Raw genomic sequence first — 17808 nt, forward strand, 5'->3', positions numbered from 1 at the left:
GAAGGGTATGTGGGGTTTTGGGGGTACTTGGGGGGGTTTTGAGTGCCTTGAAGGAGAAAATACAACTCTGGGGTTTGTGTCCCCCCCATTTGGCATGTTGCAGCCTGGTGCTGTGCCTCAGTTTCCCCAACTTATCCCCATTGCTTGTGAAAGGGGCTGCAAATGGGAGAACCCTGGGGTTTTGGGGTGCACCCTGCAGCCCTGGGAATCTGGGGGGGCTTTGGGGACCATCGGGGGTCTGTGGGTAACGGGATGGTGGTGGCTTTCTCCAGCCCTTGGTGGAGGAAAGACCCAGGGATGGGAGTTCGAAGGGTGCTGGTATTCATCCCAGCTGCAGATTTGGGGGGAAAAGATGCAAATTTGGCTCCATGGAGAGCTTGTCACCCCCCAGAGGAGCACACTGGGGGTGCAACGAGGGGGGTAGGACCCCCACCAGGGATGGAGACCCCTTCCCCGTGCACCCAGATGGCAGTGCATCCTCCTGTCCTGGAGCAGCATGCGGTTTGAGGCTAAAAAAGCCATTTTGGGGATTTTTGCAATGTGGCCCTAAAACCTGGCTCCCCCCAAATCTGTGAAGAAGATGGCGTGTAATGGGGGGGGGACAACACACGATACCTGATGTGAGCTTTTATTCTCTGCTTGTGAACCCCTGAAATGGGAAGAGGGTGGGGGGTGAGGGGTCTGGGTGCACCCAATCCCGGGGAGTTTGCACCCAATCCTGGGGTGTTTAAAGCACCCTGGGGTGCTCTCTGACCCCCTTTCCCACAGGCTGCCGGTGGGGTTGAGCAATGGGGAGGCTGGTGGAGACCCCCACATCGATGCCCAGACCTGGAAGAGGAAAAGCAGCCGCCGAGGTGGGTTAAAATGCCGGAGAGAAAAAAGCCCTGCCAAGGCTTGGGGAAGATTTCTCCATCCTGGCTTGATCTTCAGGTCGTGACCCGAGTCCCCTGGGGGGCTTTTTTGTCCCCTCAAAGGTGAACGCTTCGAGTTCCCGGCGGTGGAGGATGATGTGATCTACGATGATGTCCCCTGTGAAACCCTCGATGCTGAGCAGGATGGTGAGGACGGACTTCGCCCCCCTCCCCCCACATTCCCCAGGGACCTCGAGCCCATTTTACAGCCGGGCAAACTAAGGCACAGCCCAGGAAGAAGCAGCTCATCCTAGAGGGAGGATGAGGAGGGGGAAAACCTTGGGGTAACCCTGGGAAAACTGCTGGGATCTGGGGAGGGATGAAGGCAGATGTGTTCCCAGAGGGGCTGCAAGACCCTGAGGATTTGCGGCATCTCCCCTCGGTCCCTGGGGAGGGGAAATTGCCTTTTTGGAAGGCAAAGGAGCTGAGTTTTGCTTGCCAGGCCCAGGGACAGAGCAGAACCTGATCTACGAGGAGGTGCAGCGCGGCGAGGGGCCGCGGGCGGGCGAGGATTTGGGCTGGAGCTCCAGCGAGTTCGAGAGCTACAGCGAGGACTCGGGCGAGGAAACCAAGCCAGAGGCCGAGCCGGCCAAGCAGCGGGCATCCTTCCAGCCCAAGGTAACGCTTGAATTTATTTTTTTTATCATTATTTTTGTTATTTTCCTTTTTTTTTTTTTTCCCTTCTTTTTTTTTTTTTTTCCCTTGGGTTTGCTTGTATAAAGGCACCGGAGCATCAAGCCCAGCTGCTCCCGCAGACAGTGAAGCAGAGGATGCCGCGCTTCCCGGGGTCGCCCGGTGCAAAACCAGCCCGAATCTTCAGGGGTTTCATTTCTTTTTTATTATTTTCTTTTTTTTAGTTCCTCCTCCCCCCCCAGTTTTTTTTTTTTTTTTTCCTTCCCCTTCCCTTTCCTCTTGCATTTCGGCCCCGCTGGAGCATGGCTGCTGCTCTTCCCCACGCTTGCTCCCTTCCCCGCTCGAGCCATATCGGATTTTGGGAAGATGCTGCCTGTACCGTTGCTGCTCTTTGGGATGATTTCTCCTCCTCTTTGTTGTTTTTTTTTTTTTTTTTTTTTTTTTGGGCTGCTTACCTGGATCTCTTCTCTGCCTTCTCTCGCCTCCTCTGCCTTCTCCTCCCGCCTGGTTTGCTTTGGGCTCAGCTTTCTCCAGACCTGAATAGACTAAAGGAGAGATACGCCAGGACTAAGAGGGACATCCTGGCTTTAAGAGTTGGGGGGAGAGACATGCAGGAGCTGAAGCAGAAGTACGATTGGAAGGTACTGTCCCTCCTCCGTCCCTTGTCCCTCATCCCCCAAATTTCCCAGGGGGGAGAAAAAAAAAAAAAAAAACCCAAAACCCTCCTGGAGTTTATCCAGCCTGAATTAATCCCATTTTATCCTCCAGAAGAGAGAGAGAGAAAAAAAAAATATCGAGTTAAGCACCGCAAAGCTGCCTCTCACGTCCATCTGTCTTGCAGCTCCCCGGCCTCCAGTTGCCCAAATCATTCGCTTTTTTGGGTGTTTTTTGTCTTTTTTTAAGGGGCGTTTGGACGAAGCAAGGTTGCCCGTGGGATAGATGGATCTGAGAAGGTTTTTCCCCCCCGATACGGGGTGGAAAATCAGGTGGGGAAGGAGATCCTTGGGAGGCGTAGAAACTTAGCGCGAAGCCCTTTCCCAGCCCCAAACCCTCTGGGTTGGTGGTTTGTGGCCAGTTTGGGCTGGGAAGGTGACGCCGGTGTCAGCTTGGGCTAAAAATGCTGCGATTTGAGGTGTGAAAGACCAACACCCCCCCCCCTCCCTCCCCCAGCCCTTCGTGCTCTCACACATAAAACTCCCTCCTCCTTGCTTTGGCTGCACGCTCCCGCTCTGCCTGCACCTGCTTGTGTCCCTGCGGAGGGAGGAGGGATGCTGGAGCATCCTTCCTCCTTGGCCACATACCTCCTCTTCCTCCTCATCGGGCTGCATGGGAAAACAGGGACGATGCTTGGAGGGGACATCCCCAATGGGGTGGCACCGCTGCATCTGGATCCAAAATGGGGGACCGTGCTCGGAGGGGATGTCCCCAAGGGGATGGTACCCTGCATCCAGACCCAAAATGGGGGACCATGCTTGGAGGGGATGTCCCCAAGGGGATGGTACCCTGCATCCAGACCTGAAATGGGGGGGGACCGTGCTCGGAGGGGATGTCCCCAAGGGGATGGTACCCTGCATCCAGACCCAAAATGGGGGACCATGCTCGGAGGGGATGTCCCCAAGGGGATGGTACCCTGCATCCAGACCCAAAATGGGGGACCATGCTTGGAGGGGATGTCCCCAAGGGGATGGTACCCTGCATCCAGACCTGAAATGGGGGGGGACCGTGCTCGGAGGGGATGTCCCCAAGGGGATGGTACCCTGCATCCAGACCTGAAATGGGAGGGACCATGCTTGGAGGGGATGTCCCCAAGGGGATGATACCACTGAATCTGGATCTGAAATGGGGGACGGTGCTTGGAGAAGATGTCCCCAGGAGGGTGGCGTTGCTTATCTGGACCCAAAGTGGGGGGACCATGGGAAGGGACATCCCCAAGAGGGTGGTACCACTGTATCCAGACCCAAAATGGGGGACAATGCTCAGAGGAGATGTCCCCAAGGAGATGGTACCCCTGTGTCCAAATTCAAAATGGGGGACGGTGCTTGGAGATGTCCACAAGAGAGAGGCACTGCTGTATCTGGACCCAAAATGGGGGACAATACTTCAAGGGTATGTCCCCAAGAAGGTGGTGCCACTGTATCCAGTCCCAAAATGAGGGATAATACTTGGAGGGGACATCCCCAAGAGGGTGGCACTGCTGAATCCAGATCCAAAATGGGAGATGACGGTCAGTGATGTCCCTAAGGGCATAGTAGCCCTGCACCTGGACCCAAAATGAGGGACAATACTTGGAGGGGATGTCCCCAAGGGGACGGTACCCTGTATCTGGACCCAAAATGGGGTACAACACTTGAAGGGGATGTCCCCAAGGGGATGGCACTGCTGTATCTGGACCCTAAATGGGGTCCCAGTGCTGCCTCGAGCCTCCCGGTCCCTCTCGTCCCCCTGCTCAGATGACCCAACTGATGAAAGCGGCCAAAAGTGGCACCAAGGATGGTTTGGAGAAGACCAAGATCGCGGTGATGAGGAAGGTGACATTCCTGCACCGGAAAGAAGCGCCAGGTAAACGGGGAAACCCCCCCTTTTGCTTTTGAGAGCCAAAAAAAAGCCTTTTGTGAGGGTATTTAAAAAAATAATCATTGTGAATCTTTATACCTTTCAGCTTTTCCTTTTGCTGATTTATTTTCTGCATTTTAAGATCTTATTTGACGTTTTTTTCCTTCTGTGCATCCCTGTGCAAGCTCCGTTGGTTCAGCTCTCTCCTTGCTCCAAGCACCCATGTCCCCCTGGGGACAGTGACCCCACCACGCCAGCACCCCTGGGTGCACCCCTTGGACACAGAGCAGGATCTGCCCCCAAATACCGATTTTTGGGGGTGTTTTCCTAACTTCCCCGCTGTCGCGTAGGGGATGGGGAACGAAGGAGGAGGGCGGCGGAGGCAGAAAAGCAGCCTCCTGCCCGCTGGAGCTCGAGGGTCTCCCTGGAGCATCACGGGGGAGGTAGGATCCTGGTGGGCAACCTCATGGCTCGGCCGGGGCTGCCCAGGGGATCCCTGGCATGTGTGTCCCCAGCCTTGCTGCATGTCCCCAACGTGGCTTAGCTTCACCAGGGTGGGGGCTTAAATTCTTTTGGAGGCCCCTGGGGGAGATGGAGGGCGTCCCATCCCTAGGGGGGCTGCAGAGCATCCTGTCCCCAGGGCATGGAGGTGGGGAGAAGGAGCTCGCAGAGCTGGTGGCTGAGGGCTGGCCATCGTCCCAGCCAAAATTAGGGAAGGAAAAAGGTCACCCGGCTGCCAGCACCCTCCCCTCCTGCCCGGCCGGTCCTCCCCGTTACCGGCTATTTATAGGCGCCCGGGGATGGGGCTGGGGTGGCCGTAGCAGCCATGTGGAAGAAGCGGCCGCCCCTGCATGGCGAGGCCGCCGCCTTGGCTCGCTCACCCTCCTCCTCCTCAGCTGCTTCGGCCTCGGGTAAGGGGCTGCCGGTGCCGGCCGGCGGGCGCTCGCCTCTCGCCTTCCCCATTTCCATCTGCCGCGTTGCTTTTGGCTCCTTTTTCCCCCTTGCCCCCCATTTTCCCCCCTCGCACCCACCCTTGGAGGGAGGACGGAGGGGGCATTTCCTCCAACCAGGGTGGCTTTTTTGGGGACGGGGACCCTTTTTGTCCCCTCCCCGTGGGGACCTGGCTCCGTCCCTGCTCACAGCCTGACTCATGCTGGTGTCCGGTGACAGCGGCTGGAGCTTGGGGACAGACAGGCGATGCTGGGAGGACGCCGGAGTCCATCTCCGCTTGCAGCTCCAAACCCAAACACATCCCCAACTGAGCAGCTGGTGGGGCTACAGGCTCTTCTTTAGACCCCCAAAAAAAGTCTAAATTTGGGTTGTTTGGTTTGGTTTTTTTTTTTGGCATTTGGTTGTGGTTTTTTGCCCTGCAGGGGACTCAGAGGAGGAGGACACGGGTTTCCTGGAGGTCACCGTCTCCGACATGAAGCACCCACCGCCGGAGCTGGGCCCCATGCCCGAGGGGCTGAGCCCACAGCAGGTGGGTGTGGGGTGGGTTGGAGGTCCGGGGTGGGGGTGGGCATCGGGTTTTAGGGGGGCACAGCTTCCCCTTGGTCCCATGATTGAGCAACCAGGGAAAGGCCAAGTCAGCAGAAAGCGATACCACCGTGTCAGCACTTCTGCAGCACGCTGTGCCTGCATTGCTCCCCCCCGCCCCCCCGAATCCCGTTTTTTGGGGAAGGGGGGGGACCCACGGCTGAGCCCCAGCATCGTTGCAGGTGGTCCGGCGGCACATCCTGGGCTCCATCGTGCAGAGCGAGCGGAGCTACGTGGATTCACTGAAACGCATCCTGCAGGTGGGGGACCCCCTTCTTTGAGGTGGGGTTCTTGGGGAAGCAGGGGGGTGGGGTGGGGGCACACAGGGATGCTGATGGACCGGCATCTCCCGCAGGATTACAGGAACCCGCTGATGGAGATGGAGCCGAAGGTGCTGAGTGCTAGGAAGTGCCAGGTGGTGTTTTTTCGCCTGAAGGAGATCCTGCAGTGCCACTCCATGTTCCAGATCGCCCTCGCCTCCCGCGTGGCCGAGTGGGACTCAGCGGAGAAGATCGGGGACCTCTTCGTGGCCTCGGTAGGAAGAAAAGTTGGGGGACCACTGCCAAACCTCCCCCTGGACACCCCGCTCAGTGATAGCGAGGGGTTTTTGGAGGATTTAAGTGATGCATCCCCAACTTGGGGTGCCACCAGCATCCTCAGCATCACTCCAAAAATACATGAGCACCCCCATGCTTTGCTGGCCCCCCTTTTTGGGGGAGCCCCACGCCATCGTGGCTCTCCTCCTGTCCTCTCCCTAGTTCTCCAAGTCAATGGTGCTGGATGTCTACAGCGACTACGTCAACAACTTCACCACTGCCATGTCCCTCATCAAGAAGGCTTGTCTCACCAAACCTGCCTTCCTCGACTTCCTCAAGGTCAGCAGAACCCAAAAGTGGACACATGGTGCTGCTGGTCACCGTTATGGGTGAAAACTCCTCTTTTTCTGCTTTTTTCCTTCCTGCAGAAGAGGCAGATGGCCAGCGCTGACCGGGTAACGCTCTACGGGCTGATGGTGAAGCCCATCCAGAGGTTCCCTCAGTTCATCCTGCTCCTGCAGGTATGGGCAAGGGGTACCAGCACCCACCCTGCTTTGCACCCTGATTTTTGCAGCCTGGGTGCTGCAGGAAAGGGTTTAGCAAGGGACATGTTTTGGGGTTGGCAGCTTGGTGGCAGCTTTGGGGGCTTTCCCAAGCTTCATCTTCCAAGCTTTAATTTCGGAGGTGCCGAAAGCGCTTCCAATCATAGCATTCCCCAACGAGGTTGATTTTCCCGGGGTGGCTTTTGTCACCCCCCCACCCTTTCCCTGCTCCAGGACATGCTGAAAAACACCCCCAAGGGCCATGCGGACCGCCTGTCCCTCCAGCTGGCCCTCACCGAGCTGGAGACGTTGGCGGAGAAGCTCAATGAGCAGAAGCGCTTGGCCGACCAGGTGGCCGAAATCCAACAGCTCAGCAAGAGCATGAGCGACCGCAGCAGCCTCAACAAGGTGGGTCCTTCAGCCTCACCTCCTCATCCTTGTGATGGGGGGGGGGGTGGGGTGGGTTTTGGAGCTGGTGGTTGAGCTTTGCAGCTTCCACCTTCCCCTCCGCGTCGGGGATTTCGGGAAGCCAGGATCCCTCTTTTCTCTGAGAGGATGTTGAGCAAAAGCAAATCTCGAGGCTGGCACGAGGAAATTCCCCTCCCGGGGAAAGCTGCTTTGTCTCACCCGCCTGATTTTGCAACCGTTGGTGGGGAAAAAAAAAAAAAGCCCTAAATGAAGCTATTGCGACACATCCTGGGCTGGGGATGGCCGTGGTGGCAGAAACCACAGTGGGGCACCTGCCAGCGCAGCCCTGGGATCAGGATTTGGGGCCGGAGGATGAAGAGAGGACCCAAAAAGGGCCGTGAAAGGGTCATGTTGGTCTTTCAGGGCTCTCTTGGTTGGACATAGAGGGTGCAAAGGGTTTTTGCGTCATTCAGCCTTGGAGCACATTGCACGGTGGTCTCTGTGGAGCTCAGGGCTATGTGTGCTCCTGGCTGGAGGAAAATCCTTGCAATAAGAGGAAAAGCAACCCAAATTTTGGGGCAGGAGGTTTGCAAGAGCCCTCAGGATGAACCCCTCCGCCTGCTCCATCCCCTCCACAGCTGCTGAGCTCGGGGCAGCGGCAGCTCCTGCTCTGCGAGACGCTGACGGAGACGGTGTATGGCGACCGGGGGCAGCTCATCAAGTCGAAGGAGCGGAAGGTTTTCCTCCTCAACGACATGTTGGTCTGCGCCAACATCAACTTCAAGTACGTGCTGCGGGCCCCGGACTCCAAAATCATGTCGCAAAACGTCGACGTAGCGTCCTTCCCCACCTTGGGTTTGGGCTGGGTGGGTTTTGCTAGCTCTACCCCAAAAGCTTTTCAAACCATCCCACCTTGTTTTGGAGGAGGAACCCACCTGGTTTGGGGTTGCTTTGCCCCCCACTTTTGGCATGCCTCCATGCAAAGCCTCCATCCCCTACTGCTGTGGGGTCCTAGAGCCTGTGTGGGGTCCAAGACACTGCTGGGACCTCATGGCTTGGTGGAGGTTGATGCTCTAAAGGGGTAAACCCTCCTTGAGCTCCCCATAATACCTCTTTATCCATCGTTTTTTCCCCTCTTCCAGGCCGGTGAACCCAGGGTAGGTGCCGAATGTGGTCTGCTGTGGTTGCGTGCCCCACGTTTGGGGGTGCAGGCATGAACCAGTGCACGGTGTGGGGTTGCCAAGGGGGCTCGGCATGCAAAGTGCATTTTTCAAGGGCTTGCAGGGCGAGCCACGGTGCCTGTGGATTTATTTACATATATTATTTTTTTTGCATCGGCAGAGGCCAGCTGGAAATTAGCAGCCTGGTGCCCCTGGGTCCCAAGTATGTAGTGAAGTGGAGCACGGCCCTCCCGCAGGTGCAGGTGGTGGAGGTGGGGCAGGAGAGCGGCGCCTACGACAAGGATAACGTTGTCATCCACAACGCCGGCGCCAAGAAGCACGCACCAGCCGGGCAGTCTTCACACAGTGAGCACCCATCCCTTGATCCGGTTTCGGTGGGGTGGGATGGAGCATCCTCCATGGACCTCATTTCTCCATTTCTTCACCCAAGATAAAGTCTACCTGGGGCCACCACGGCTCTTCCAGGAGCTGCAGGACCTGCAGAAGGACCTGGCGGTGGTGGAGCAGATCACCCTTCTCATCAGCACCTTGCATGGCACCTACCAGGTACCTGCGTGCCAAAGTGTGGTCAAACTCATGGGTTGGGTAGAACCAAGCTTGGATGCTCCGCAATAACCATGCGGTTCCTCAGGGACTGCTGGACATGTTATCCCCCTCCTGAGCCCCATGGATGAAATTTGGGTATGACTCAGGCTTGGTTTTGGAGGCACTTCAATGGTTTATGACTTTTCCCCCAGAACCTGAACATGACGGTGGCCCAGGACTGGTGCTTGGCCCTGCAGAGGATGATGAAGGTGAAGGAGGAGGAGATCCACTCCGCCAACAAGTGCCGCCTCCGTCTCCTGCTGCCCGGGAAGCCGGACAAGTGAGTTCGGAGATCATGGGTGAGCTCTTCCCACCCTGGGGAGGAGGAGGAGGAGGCTGAAGACCAACCTGGTGATGCTTTCCCTGCGCAGGTCTGGCCGCCCCATCAGCGTCATGGTGGTCTTCATCACTCCAAACCCCCTGAGCAAGATCTCCTGGGTGAACCGCCTGCACTTGGCCAAGATAGGACTGCGTGAGTAGCCCCATGGCGTGTTGCTTGCCATCACCCTTGCTTTGAAAAGCCAAATTTGGGAGGAGAAGGGAGGTTGTCTTCCCCTCACGCGTCCAGACACAAAACAGGGCAGAGGAAAAATTTTGGAACAAGGTGTTGGAGAACATTTTGGGGGGTTGCACGCCGGAAATAATGGGAATTGGTAATTCTGGTTCAAAATGCTTTGCGTTTTTGCTGCTCTCGCGTGGCATCTCCGGAACAGTGTCATGTGGTGATGGGTTTTCCGTTGGCTGTTGTGCCAATGGTATCAGGGCTGACCCCTTTTCCATGAAAATGGATGAATAAGGAAGGGAGGAACTGCCCCTCCTGCCACCACCTCCCTATCCCTGTTCCTATTCAACTCCACCAGCTGCTGCAGGAGAAAAAAAGTTTAATGGAAGAAAAAAAAAAAGGAAAAAGAAAAAAAAAAGATTGAAATCCTATTTGAGTGCTCAGATCCCCCCGGGCTGGAACGATTTTTGATTCTCTTGTTTTTAACAGTTTATGTGTTTTTTGTTTTTGTTTTTTTTTTTTCTCTTAATCTGCGGTGCCTGGGGGAAAATCCTATATCCATGAGTTCGAAAGGAAAACACATTAAAGCCTAATGTGAAGAAACACATTAGGCTGTATATTTTTTTCCCCCCTTTATATATACATATTATTGGGGGTTTGGGGCTGTTTTTGCTGCTGCTTGAGGTGGTTGTTTGGCCGCGTGCAACAGTTCGGAGGCAAGTGGTGAAACGTGCCCCAGGTCAGCAGATGATGGTGGTTGGGGTTGGAAAGAAGAGCTCTGTGCCCCAAATTATTAATTTTGGGGTCCCATCGGGGAGGGGAGAGATGCTGGGGGGTGTCTCGGCCATCCTCCATCTCCTCTGCTCTCCGCAGGGGAGGAGAACCAGCCGGGCTGGCTCTGTCCCGACGAAGACAAGAAGAGCAAAGCTCCTTTCTGGTGCCCCATCCTCTCCTGCCATATGCCTGCCTTCTCCAAAGCCCTCGATCTGCAGGTAAGAGTGACGGCCAACCTCTCCTCCAACCCCCCAATACCTCTTTCTTCTTTTTTTTTTGGGGGGGGCGGGAATAAAGACAGAAATCCCACGGTGGATGGGCTGGGTGGGGTGACCAAGCTGGTTGCAAAGGCAGAAAATCCTATAAAATTGAAAATATCAGCTGGGCTTTGGCTGGATCCTGATTTTTGGGGCACGCACCAATACCCTGCATGTGTTGGGGTAATCTGGGGGTGTTATGGACCCCCCCATACCCCGGTCTCTCCCCCAGCTCGGCGCCGCGGTGCACAACCCTGTGCAGTCCTCGCTGCTGGGCTTCTCCGCCGTCAGCACCTCGCTGCCGCAGGGCTACCTCTGGGTGAGCAAACCGACCCCGAAACGGGGCAAAACCCACCGGGTTTGGGTCAAGCTGGCTGCAAACCCCCTCTCCAGTGCTTGTGGCTGGTGCTAACACCCATTTTTCGGGTCCCGGCAGGTTGGGGGGGGCCAGGAAGGCGCAGGGGGGCAGGTGGAGATCTTCTCCCTCAACCGTGCAGTGCCACGGACGGTGAAGTCCTTCCCGGTGGCTTCACCCGTGCTGTGCATGGAGTACATCCCCGAGGTGGGCGAGGGGGAACCGTCAGGCACCCAGGACCCCCAACCCACCACCGACCAGCCCCCCACATCCCCACATCCCACCGTGTGCCTTGGGCTGCAGGATGGCAGGTGAGCCCCCATCCTCTACCTCCATCCTTTGGTACCAACACCAAACCTTGAGGATGGGGCACGTTCTCCTGCATCTCCCCCTGCTTCCCTCCTCAGCATCGCGGTCTACGGCAGCGTGGACACGGGGACACAGTGCCTGTTGACCTGCAAAAGCCCGGGCTCGCAGCCCGTCCTCTGCCTGAAGCACAGCCCCGAGTACCTCTTTGCGGGGCTGCAGGATGGGACTGTGGCCGCCTACCCCAGGAGCAACGGTGAGGGCACCCCCCCCCCCCAGCATGCTTTGGGGCAAGCTTTTTGGTGGGACACCCCAAAAAACAGGGAGCGGAAGGTTCTTCAAGCCGGCGAGATGTGCTGGCCGCTAAACTGGTGATAAAAGCACCGTTTTGCATTTTTTTTTTCCCCTTCCCTTATTATTTCATCCTCTCCCTTGCAGCACAGGGTGGGGAAAAGAAAAAAAAAAAAAAAATTGCTATTTTTCCAGGATGAATGCAAGAGTTTTGGGGGAAAATATATGGAAAACAGTCCTGGTGAGGGGTTTCACAGCGAAGGGTTTGCTGGGAGGGTGGTTGCACTCGGGAGCCGCGGGAAGGGTCCAACTCTGGGATGTGCAAGGAACCCGTGGAGCTTTTGGCTTCAAAAAAATCACCTTTTCGATGCTATAAACCAAGCCGATCCCCTCCAAATCCCATTCATGCGGGACCCCCCTCCTTTATTAGCTTGATTTTGGGTTTATTTTCCCCAGCTCCGGCTCAGTGCAAGGCTGCAGCTTTCTCAAAGCCTTCCTCCCCAGGGACTCCTCGCCTGGGCTGTTAAATACCTTTGCTTCATCGCTAGAGGGTAGGAAAGAGCCTCAAATAAAGAGCTGCTTTGGCCTATTTTTGGACAAAAACCCCTCATTTGCTCTGAAATAACCTGCAGCGAGCAGCACCCGAGCCAGTAAAGCCGTTTAAATTGCATTTTGAGGTGTTGTGCATCCCCTTTCCCATCTTATAGCAATTAAAGCCAATTAATAAAGTGGCTTTAATTGAATCTCAATTGTATAAAGGCGCATTGAAGGTAGCAAGCCGCTGGCAGGGCTGCGGGGTGGGGTTTTTAATCTGATCCCCATTTTTTTGGAAGGAAAAAGCTTTCCCAAAATAGCTCTCTTCTTTTTTTTTTTTTTTTTTTTTTATGGGAAAATTAGGATTTGCTGAAAGGCGGCTCGGTTGCAAACTCCTGCTGATGGGAGCAGAGGTTCGAGTCCTCCAAGGGCCCTTTTATCCCTAGGATCTTGTGGTTTTAATTAAAAAAAAAAAAAAAAAAAAGGCAAAAAAAAAACCCCAACATTGCACTGGAAATAAGAAAAGGAGAGCAATTATCTATTGAAGCTGCTGGTGGCGAATTCATCCAAATCCAGATTGGACGCCGTTCACAGAGACACTCCAGATCGGCCCCGGATGAATCGGCTCTGGAGTGTCGCTTCAAGAGCAAATAAATTTAAAAAAAAAAAAAAAAAAAAAAAAAAGGAGATTTTTGGCTTTTTCCAGCGAGGAACGTGCCCAAGTGTTGCAGGTGCCCAGTTGTTTGATGCTAAAAAGGCTTTTTTTATTTCCACGAGGGCAAAGGGGCTTTGGGGGGGTTGAAGCTGGAGGAGAGGAGCTCCCCACATCCCTTTGGTTGTGGCATCAAGATGCTCAGAGGCATCCTTGGGGACACTGGGGACCCCAGCAGCGTTTAGGGTGGTTTGAGGTGCCATCAAAAGGTGATTTTTTTTTATTTTTTTTTTTCCCTTTTGCTGAGCATCTTCTTGCCTGTCCCCCCCACATCACCCTGATATCTCTGCTATAGGGGGGCTGTGGGACCCGGCGGAGCAGCCCACCCGCCTGGCTGTGGGTACCGGCCCCGTGCGAGCCCTCCTGACGCTGGATGAGACCCTCTGGGCCAGCTGTGCCAACCAGGTCACCGTCCTTGATGCCACCAGACTCCGCCCGCAGGTAGGGACCATCACCAGGACCCCCCCTGCTGTATCCATGGGGTGGTGGTGGCTTTGGGGGGGGGGTCATACCGATTCGAGCCCCAAAGGATGCACATGCAGGGGCACATCCCTGCTTGTGCAATACCAAAACCAACCCTTTTTTTGCTGCTTTTCATCACTTTTGTGTCCATTCCCCCCAACATTCAGGAGGGGGATGCTGAGATATCTCCCGCAGCTGCATGAACAGGGAGTGCTGAATAGTTCCTTTTTTTTTTTTTTTTTTTTTTTCCTTTAAAAGAAAATAAAAAAACCACCCCAACCCTTTCTCCCACCTTTAATTTTCACATTTAGTGCCCAAACTTAGTTTGCATGTATTAGCTGTCGTAAATCCAGCCTAACGGCGGTGCCGGAGATGAATAATGCATCGGGAACTGGATTCGTTTTCAGTCTCTGATTTTATTTATGACAGGAGCTGGGTGGGAATTTTTGCAGAAGAAAAGTGATGGGGGAAGGAAAAAAAAAACCCAAACCTAGGGGGGGTTGTGTGTGGTGTAAATAGCATTTGATGGAGAGCTGTGAAATAGGGTCGTGTGTCTGCCTGGATGGGACCGGCGACTTGGGAATAAACCATCAGTGAATAAATCACATTTTGGGGTGGGGAATAAGGGGGGGATGACCTAAAAGTCTCTATTCACCCCTGTTTTGGGCAAGCTTTTTGCAGGGATGGTCTATGCCAGTTGTCTCCGGGAAAGGGATCGGCACTCGCTCCTCATTTTTTTTTTTTTTTTCCTATAAAGCAAATTTTAAAGCAAAAAGAAAAATGCTTCAAAGCTATAGGAGAAATGAAGGCGAAGTCGCTGCGTGCAGGTTTCTCCCCCAGTGATCTAATCCTTCAGTGCTATTATGAGTTCTTATTTTGGGAAATCTGCAGCAGGGGCGATTTTTGATACAAAAAAAAAGGTGGTTTTCCTGCAGTTTGCATTCTGTGTCTGATAGGGAAATGCTCCGGCAGGGAGCTTGGGAAGCAGATGGACCAGTCTGTGATCCCCAAATAGCTCTTGGTGGGGGGGGGGACACGGACTGAGTCTTTGCTGATTTTTCAGGGTAGGAGAGGAGGAGGAAGGTCTCGTCCCGTCTTGGGATGAGTTTTGCAGATGCATCTAGTCTGGGAAATGAGTCTTTTAAAGAAGGAAAAAAGCCCTGGAGGTGTGGGAAAGGCGGTGTCATCATCCAAAAAAATCCCAAAACCAGTTTGGTGATGGGTTGGTTTTGGTGTCCTCTGCCCAAGCCGGAGCTGGCGAGGAGGGATGGGACCTCAGGGTCACTCTGGTCCCCTTCCCGTGCAGCTTTGCATCTCCTGGAGAGAGCTCGTGATCGCACCAATTTTCGGGAGCAACCCTTTTGATTTCCTTTTTTGCAATTCCCCTTTTTGGCAGCAAACCTTCGAGGCGCACCCGGACGCGGAGGCCAGCGTCACGCACATGATCAAGGCAGGCAGTGGGGTCTGGATGGCCTTTTCCTCGGGCTCCTCCATCCGCCTCTTCCACACCGAGACGCTGGAGCATCTGCAGGAGATCAACATCGCCACCAGGACCACCTTCGTCCTACCAGGTGGGCTCCCCTTTCCTCCTGGCTCTTAATTGCAATTAACGGACAGGTTGGGGCATCACCCCGTGGACCTGTTGCTTTGCTGTGCTGATTTGCAGAGAAATTGTGCAAGGAATTTATTTGGTTAATGGTGTAAAGGTTTGAGCTTGGAACTGTGTGGGTGTCTCATTGACTGTGGAGATGGAGCCGGTGACATCTTTGCATCCGTGTGTGCATCCATGTAGCCCATCTTATCCTTGCACCCCATCCTTGCACATGTGTATGCTTTCACACGCCCCATCTTTGCACCCATGCATCCTTGCACCCCATCTTTTGCGGTTGTGGGCCTCCTTGCCTGTATCCACACCCCCATCTTTGAGCTGAGTGCATCCTTGCACCACGTGTGCATCCTTCCACTCCATCCTTGCACCGATCTTCATCCCCATGTGAGCATCCATGCATCCCATCTTTGCTCCTATGCTCCTATGTGTGCACTTTATCTGTGCACCTCATCCTTGCACGTGTGTGTGCATCGTGCACCCCATCTTTGCCCCTGTGCATCTTTGTACCCCATCTTTTGCACCTCTGGGCCTCCTTGCATTCATCCACGCACCCCATCTTTGCACTGTGGGTGCATCCTTGCACCCCATCCTTGCACCCATCTTCATCCCCATGTGAGCATCCATGCATCCCGTCTTTGCTCCTGTGTGTACCCCTTATCTGTGCACCCTATCCTTGCACATGTGTGTGCATCCATGCACCCCATCTTTGCACCCGTGCATCCTTCTACCCCATCTTTTGCACTTGTGGGCCTCCTTGCCTGCATCCACACCCCCCATCTTTGCACTGCAGGTGCATCCTTGCACCCATCTTCATCCACATGCGAGCATCCATGTGTCGTCCCGTCTTTGCCCCTGTGCTCCCATACGTGCACTTTATCCGTGCACCCCATCCTTGCACATGTGTGTGCATCATGCACCCCATCTTTGTACCAGCGCATCCTTGCGGCCCATCTTTTGCACTTGTGGGCATCCTTGCCTGCATCCGTGCACCCGTCCTCATCCCCATCCCCGTGCGAGCACCCGTGCACCCGTCCTCATCCCCATCCCCGTGCGAGCACCCGTGCACCCGTCCTCATCCCCATCCCCGTGCGAGCACCCGTGCATGACATCTTTTCACTTGTGCTCCTGTGCGTGCTCCTTATCCCTGCACCCCATCCTTGCACCCATATGTGCATCCCTGTACCCCATCCTCACACCCCATCCTTGCACCCACATGTGCAGCCTCACACCCCACTGTCCCGTGCGCCCCGTTATCCCCAGTTTACCCTCCAGCACCATCTCCCAGCCATGTCCTCTCACCCGCCCGGGGCTTACAAGGTTGTCACCCGCCTTGTTCCAGCTACTGAGCGACATAATTGCATAATTAGTTATAAGCAAGATACTCATGTAAGTTGCTTTTTCTTTTTCTTTTTTTTTCATTTTTTTTTTCTTTTTTTTCCAGGGCATGTTAAAATATTTATCACTTCCTTTTCTTCCTGGGCGAGTGAGCGTTGGGTATTAATGCGTTTTTGAACTCGCGCTCCCTCATCCTTTTTAACTCGACAGGTCATTAATAAAGTCCTCCCGGAGAAACCGGAGTTGCATCTCCGCAGATATATTGCTTCGCTGAGTCCGACGCCGTGCAGCGCTAAGTCCCGGCGATAAAATATTCATTTGCCATTAGAAGTCTCACTTTTTTCCTTCCCCCCCACCCCCGCCTTCCTCTTTTTATTTATTTATATTTGTAGTGCTCTACCGGCATGGAGACCTTCGTGCAAAAGATGCCGCTTGGTTTTGAGGGGGCTCTGGAGCGTGTTCCCTGTGAAAAATTGCCTGGTGATGGGTTATCCAGGAAGATGCTGCTGTGAAATTGTCCCTCACCCTCGTTTATTCCCCTCTTGCAGGTCAAAAACACGTCCGTGTCACCAGCCTCCTCATCTGCCAGGGTTCCCTCTGGGTGGGCACCGACCAGGGCATCATCGTGCTGCTGCCTGTGCCCCGCTTGGAGGGCATCCCCAAAATCACCGGTGAGCACCCAAAAAAACCCTCCCTACGTGGATGCAACCTTATTTTTGGGCTCGTTTTTAGCAAAACCCTTCTTCTTTGGCAGGAAAAGGCATGGTGTCCCTCAACGGGCACGGTGGCCCCGTGGAGTTTTTGGCGGTGGCTTTGAGCACCCTGGCCCCCGACGTGCTAAAGGGCGACCAGGAAGAGGAAGAAGAGGGTGAGGAAGAGAAACCCACGGAGCTGGATGGCCCCCTGCCTCGAGAAATGCGAAAAAAAGGGATTTTATTACAATATCGCCTCCGATCCACCTCCCACCTGCCCGGGCAGCTGCTGTCGGTGCGGGAAGCGCCGGTGGCCAACACGCTGGCACACACCGAGGAGGACGGTTCCATCTACGAGATGGCCGATGACCCCGACGTCTGGGTGCGGAGCCGACCCTGCGCCCGTGATGCCCCACGCAAGGAGATTTCCTCAGTGGCCATCGTTTCTGGGGGCCGGGGCTACCGTAACTTCAATGCCGAGTCACCGCGCCGGGGCAGCGATGCCGACAGCACCCTGCTCATCTGGCAGGTCCCATTGATGCTATAGCACCCCGGGACCCTTCCCCCCACCCCCCAACACCCACCTGCCCGGCACCTACCTCAAAAAGCCACCCAAAAGCTGCCGGGGGTGGTCCTTCCCTGGGTGCATCACCCTTTATTATTATTTTTTTTTTAAGGAGGAAAAAAACTGAAAAATGGGCTTTTTTTTCCCCCCTAAAACCCAGCTTTGTGCGTGGGGAGAGGGGAGTTTTTATCGGTGGGAACGGTGACCTCCCTGCGGGCTTTGGAGGTGCCGGCTCTTCGGCCGAAGACATCTGTGTGTCTGCGTGTGAATATCTATCTATATATATATATATACATAAAAATATATATATATAAATATGATGTATATTATTACCTGTATAAAGAAGGAATCTGTATATATTGTGGCACTTGGAGATGCAGAAATAGCAGTGGGGGATGCTCAGCGGGTGCCGGCTGCGCTGAAACGGGGGTTTTGCTGAAATAGCTGGGGTTTTTTTGACTGTGAATCGAGGTTATTTGGTACCAAAATCCCCTGGTTTTGGGAGCTGAGTACATGTGGTTTCTGGAAG

General features: G+C 54.6%; 1 protein-coding gene across 3 annotated transcripts; it reads left to right on the plus strand.

Moving 5' to 3' along the window:
- The first annotated feature begins 832 nt into the window (after nucleotides 1–832).
- On the plus strand, nucleotides 833–17261 carry ARHGEF10L (Rho guanine nucleotide exchange factor 10 like). Of its 3 annotated transcripts, XM_074161800.1 has the most exons (24): nucleotides 833–854; nucleotides 975–1058; nucleotides 1360–1529; nucleotides 2069–2185; nucleotides 3995–4103; nucleotides 5471–5577; nucleotides 5816–5893; nucleotides 5989–6168; nucleotides 6392–6508; nucleotides 6598–6690; nucleotides 6946–7119; nucleotides 7758–7903; nucleotides 8461–8645; nucleotides 8731–8846; nucleotides 9038–9165; nucleotides 9257–9357; nucleotides 10261–10379; nucleotides 10651–10737; nucleotides 10855–11084; nucleotides 11181–11335; nucleotides 12912–13057; nucleotides 14475–14649; nucleotides 16571–16693; nucleotides 16777–17261. In XM_074161800.1, the coding sequence occupies exons 4-24, from the start codon at nucleotides 2153–2155 to the stop codon at nucleotides 17259–17261; spliced, it is 3087 nt and encodes a 1028-aa protein (XP_074017901.1). In that variant the 5' UTR covers nucleotides 833–854; nucleotides 975–1058; nucleotides 1360–1529; nucleotides 2069–2152. The 3 variants fall into 3 exon arrangements, with proteins under 3 accessions (XP_074017901.1, XP_074017902.1, XP_074017903.1); XM_074161801.1 differs by lacking the exon at nucleotides 2069–2185 and having other exon boundaries at nucleotides 1354–1529; XM_074161802.1 differs by lacking the exon at nucleotides 2069–2185.
- The last annotated feature ends 547 nt before the right edge of the window (nucleotides 17262–17808 follow it).

This window comes from Numenius arquata, chromosome 20, assembly GCF_964106895.1.
Source record: "Numenius arquata chromosome 20, bNumArq3.hap1.1, whole genome shotgun sequence".
Lineage (NCBI taxonomy): Eukaryota > Metazoa > Chordata > Aves > Charadriiformes > Scolopacidae > Numenius > Numenius arquata.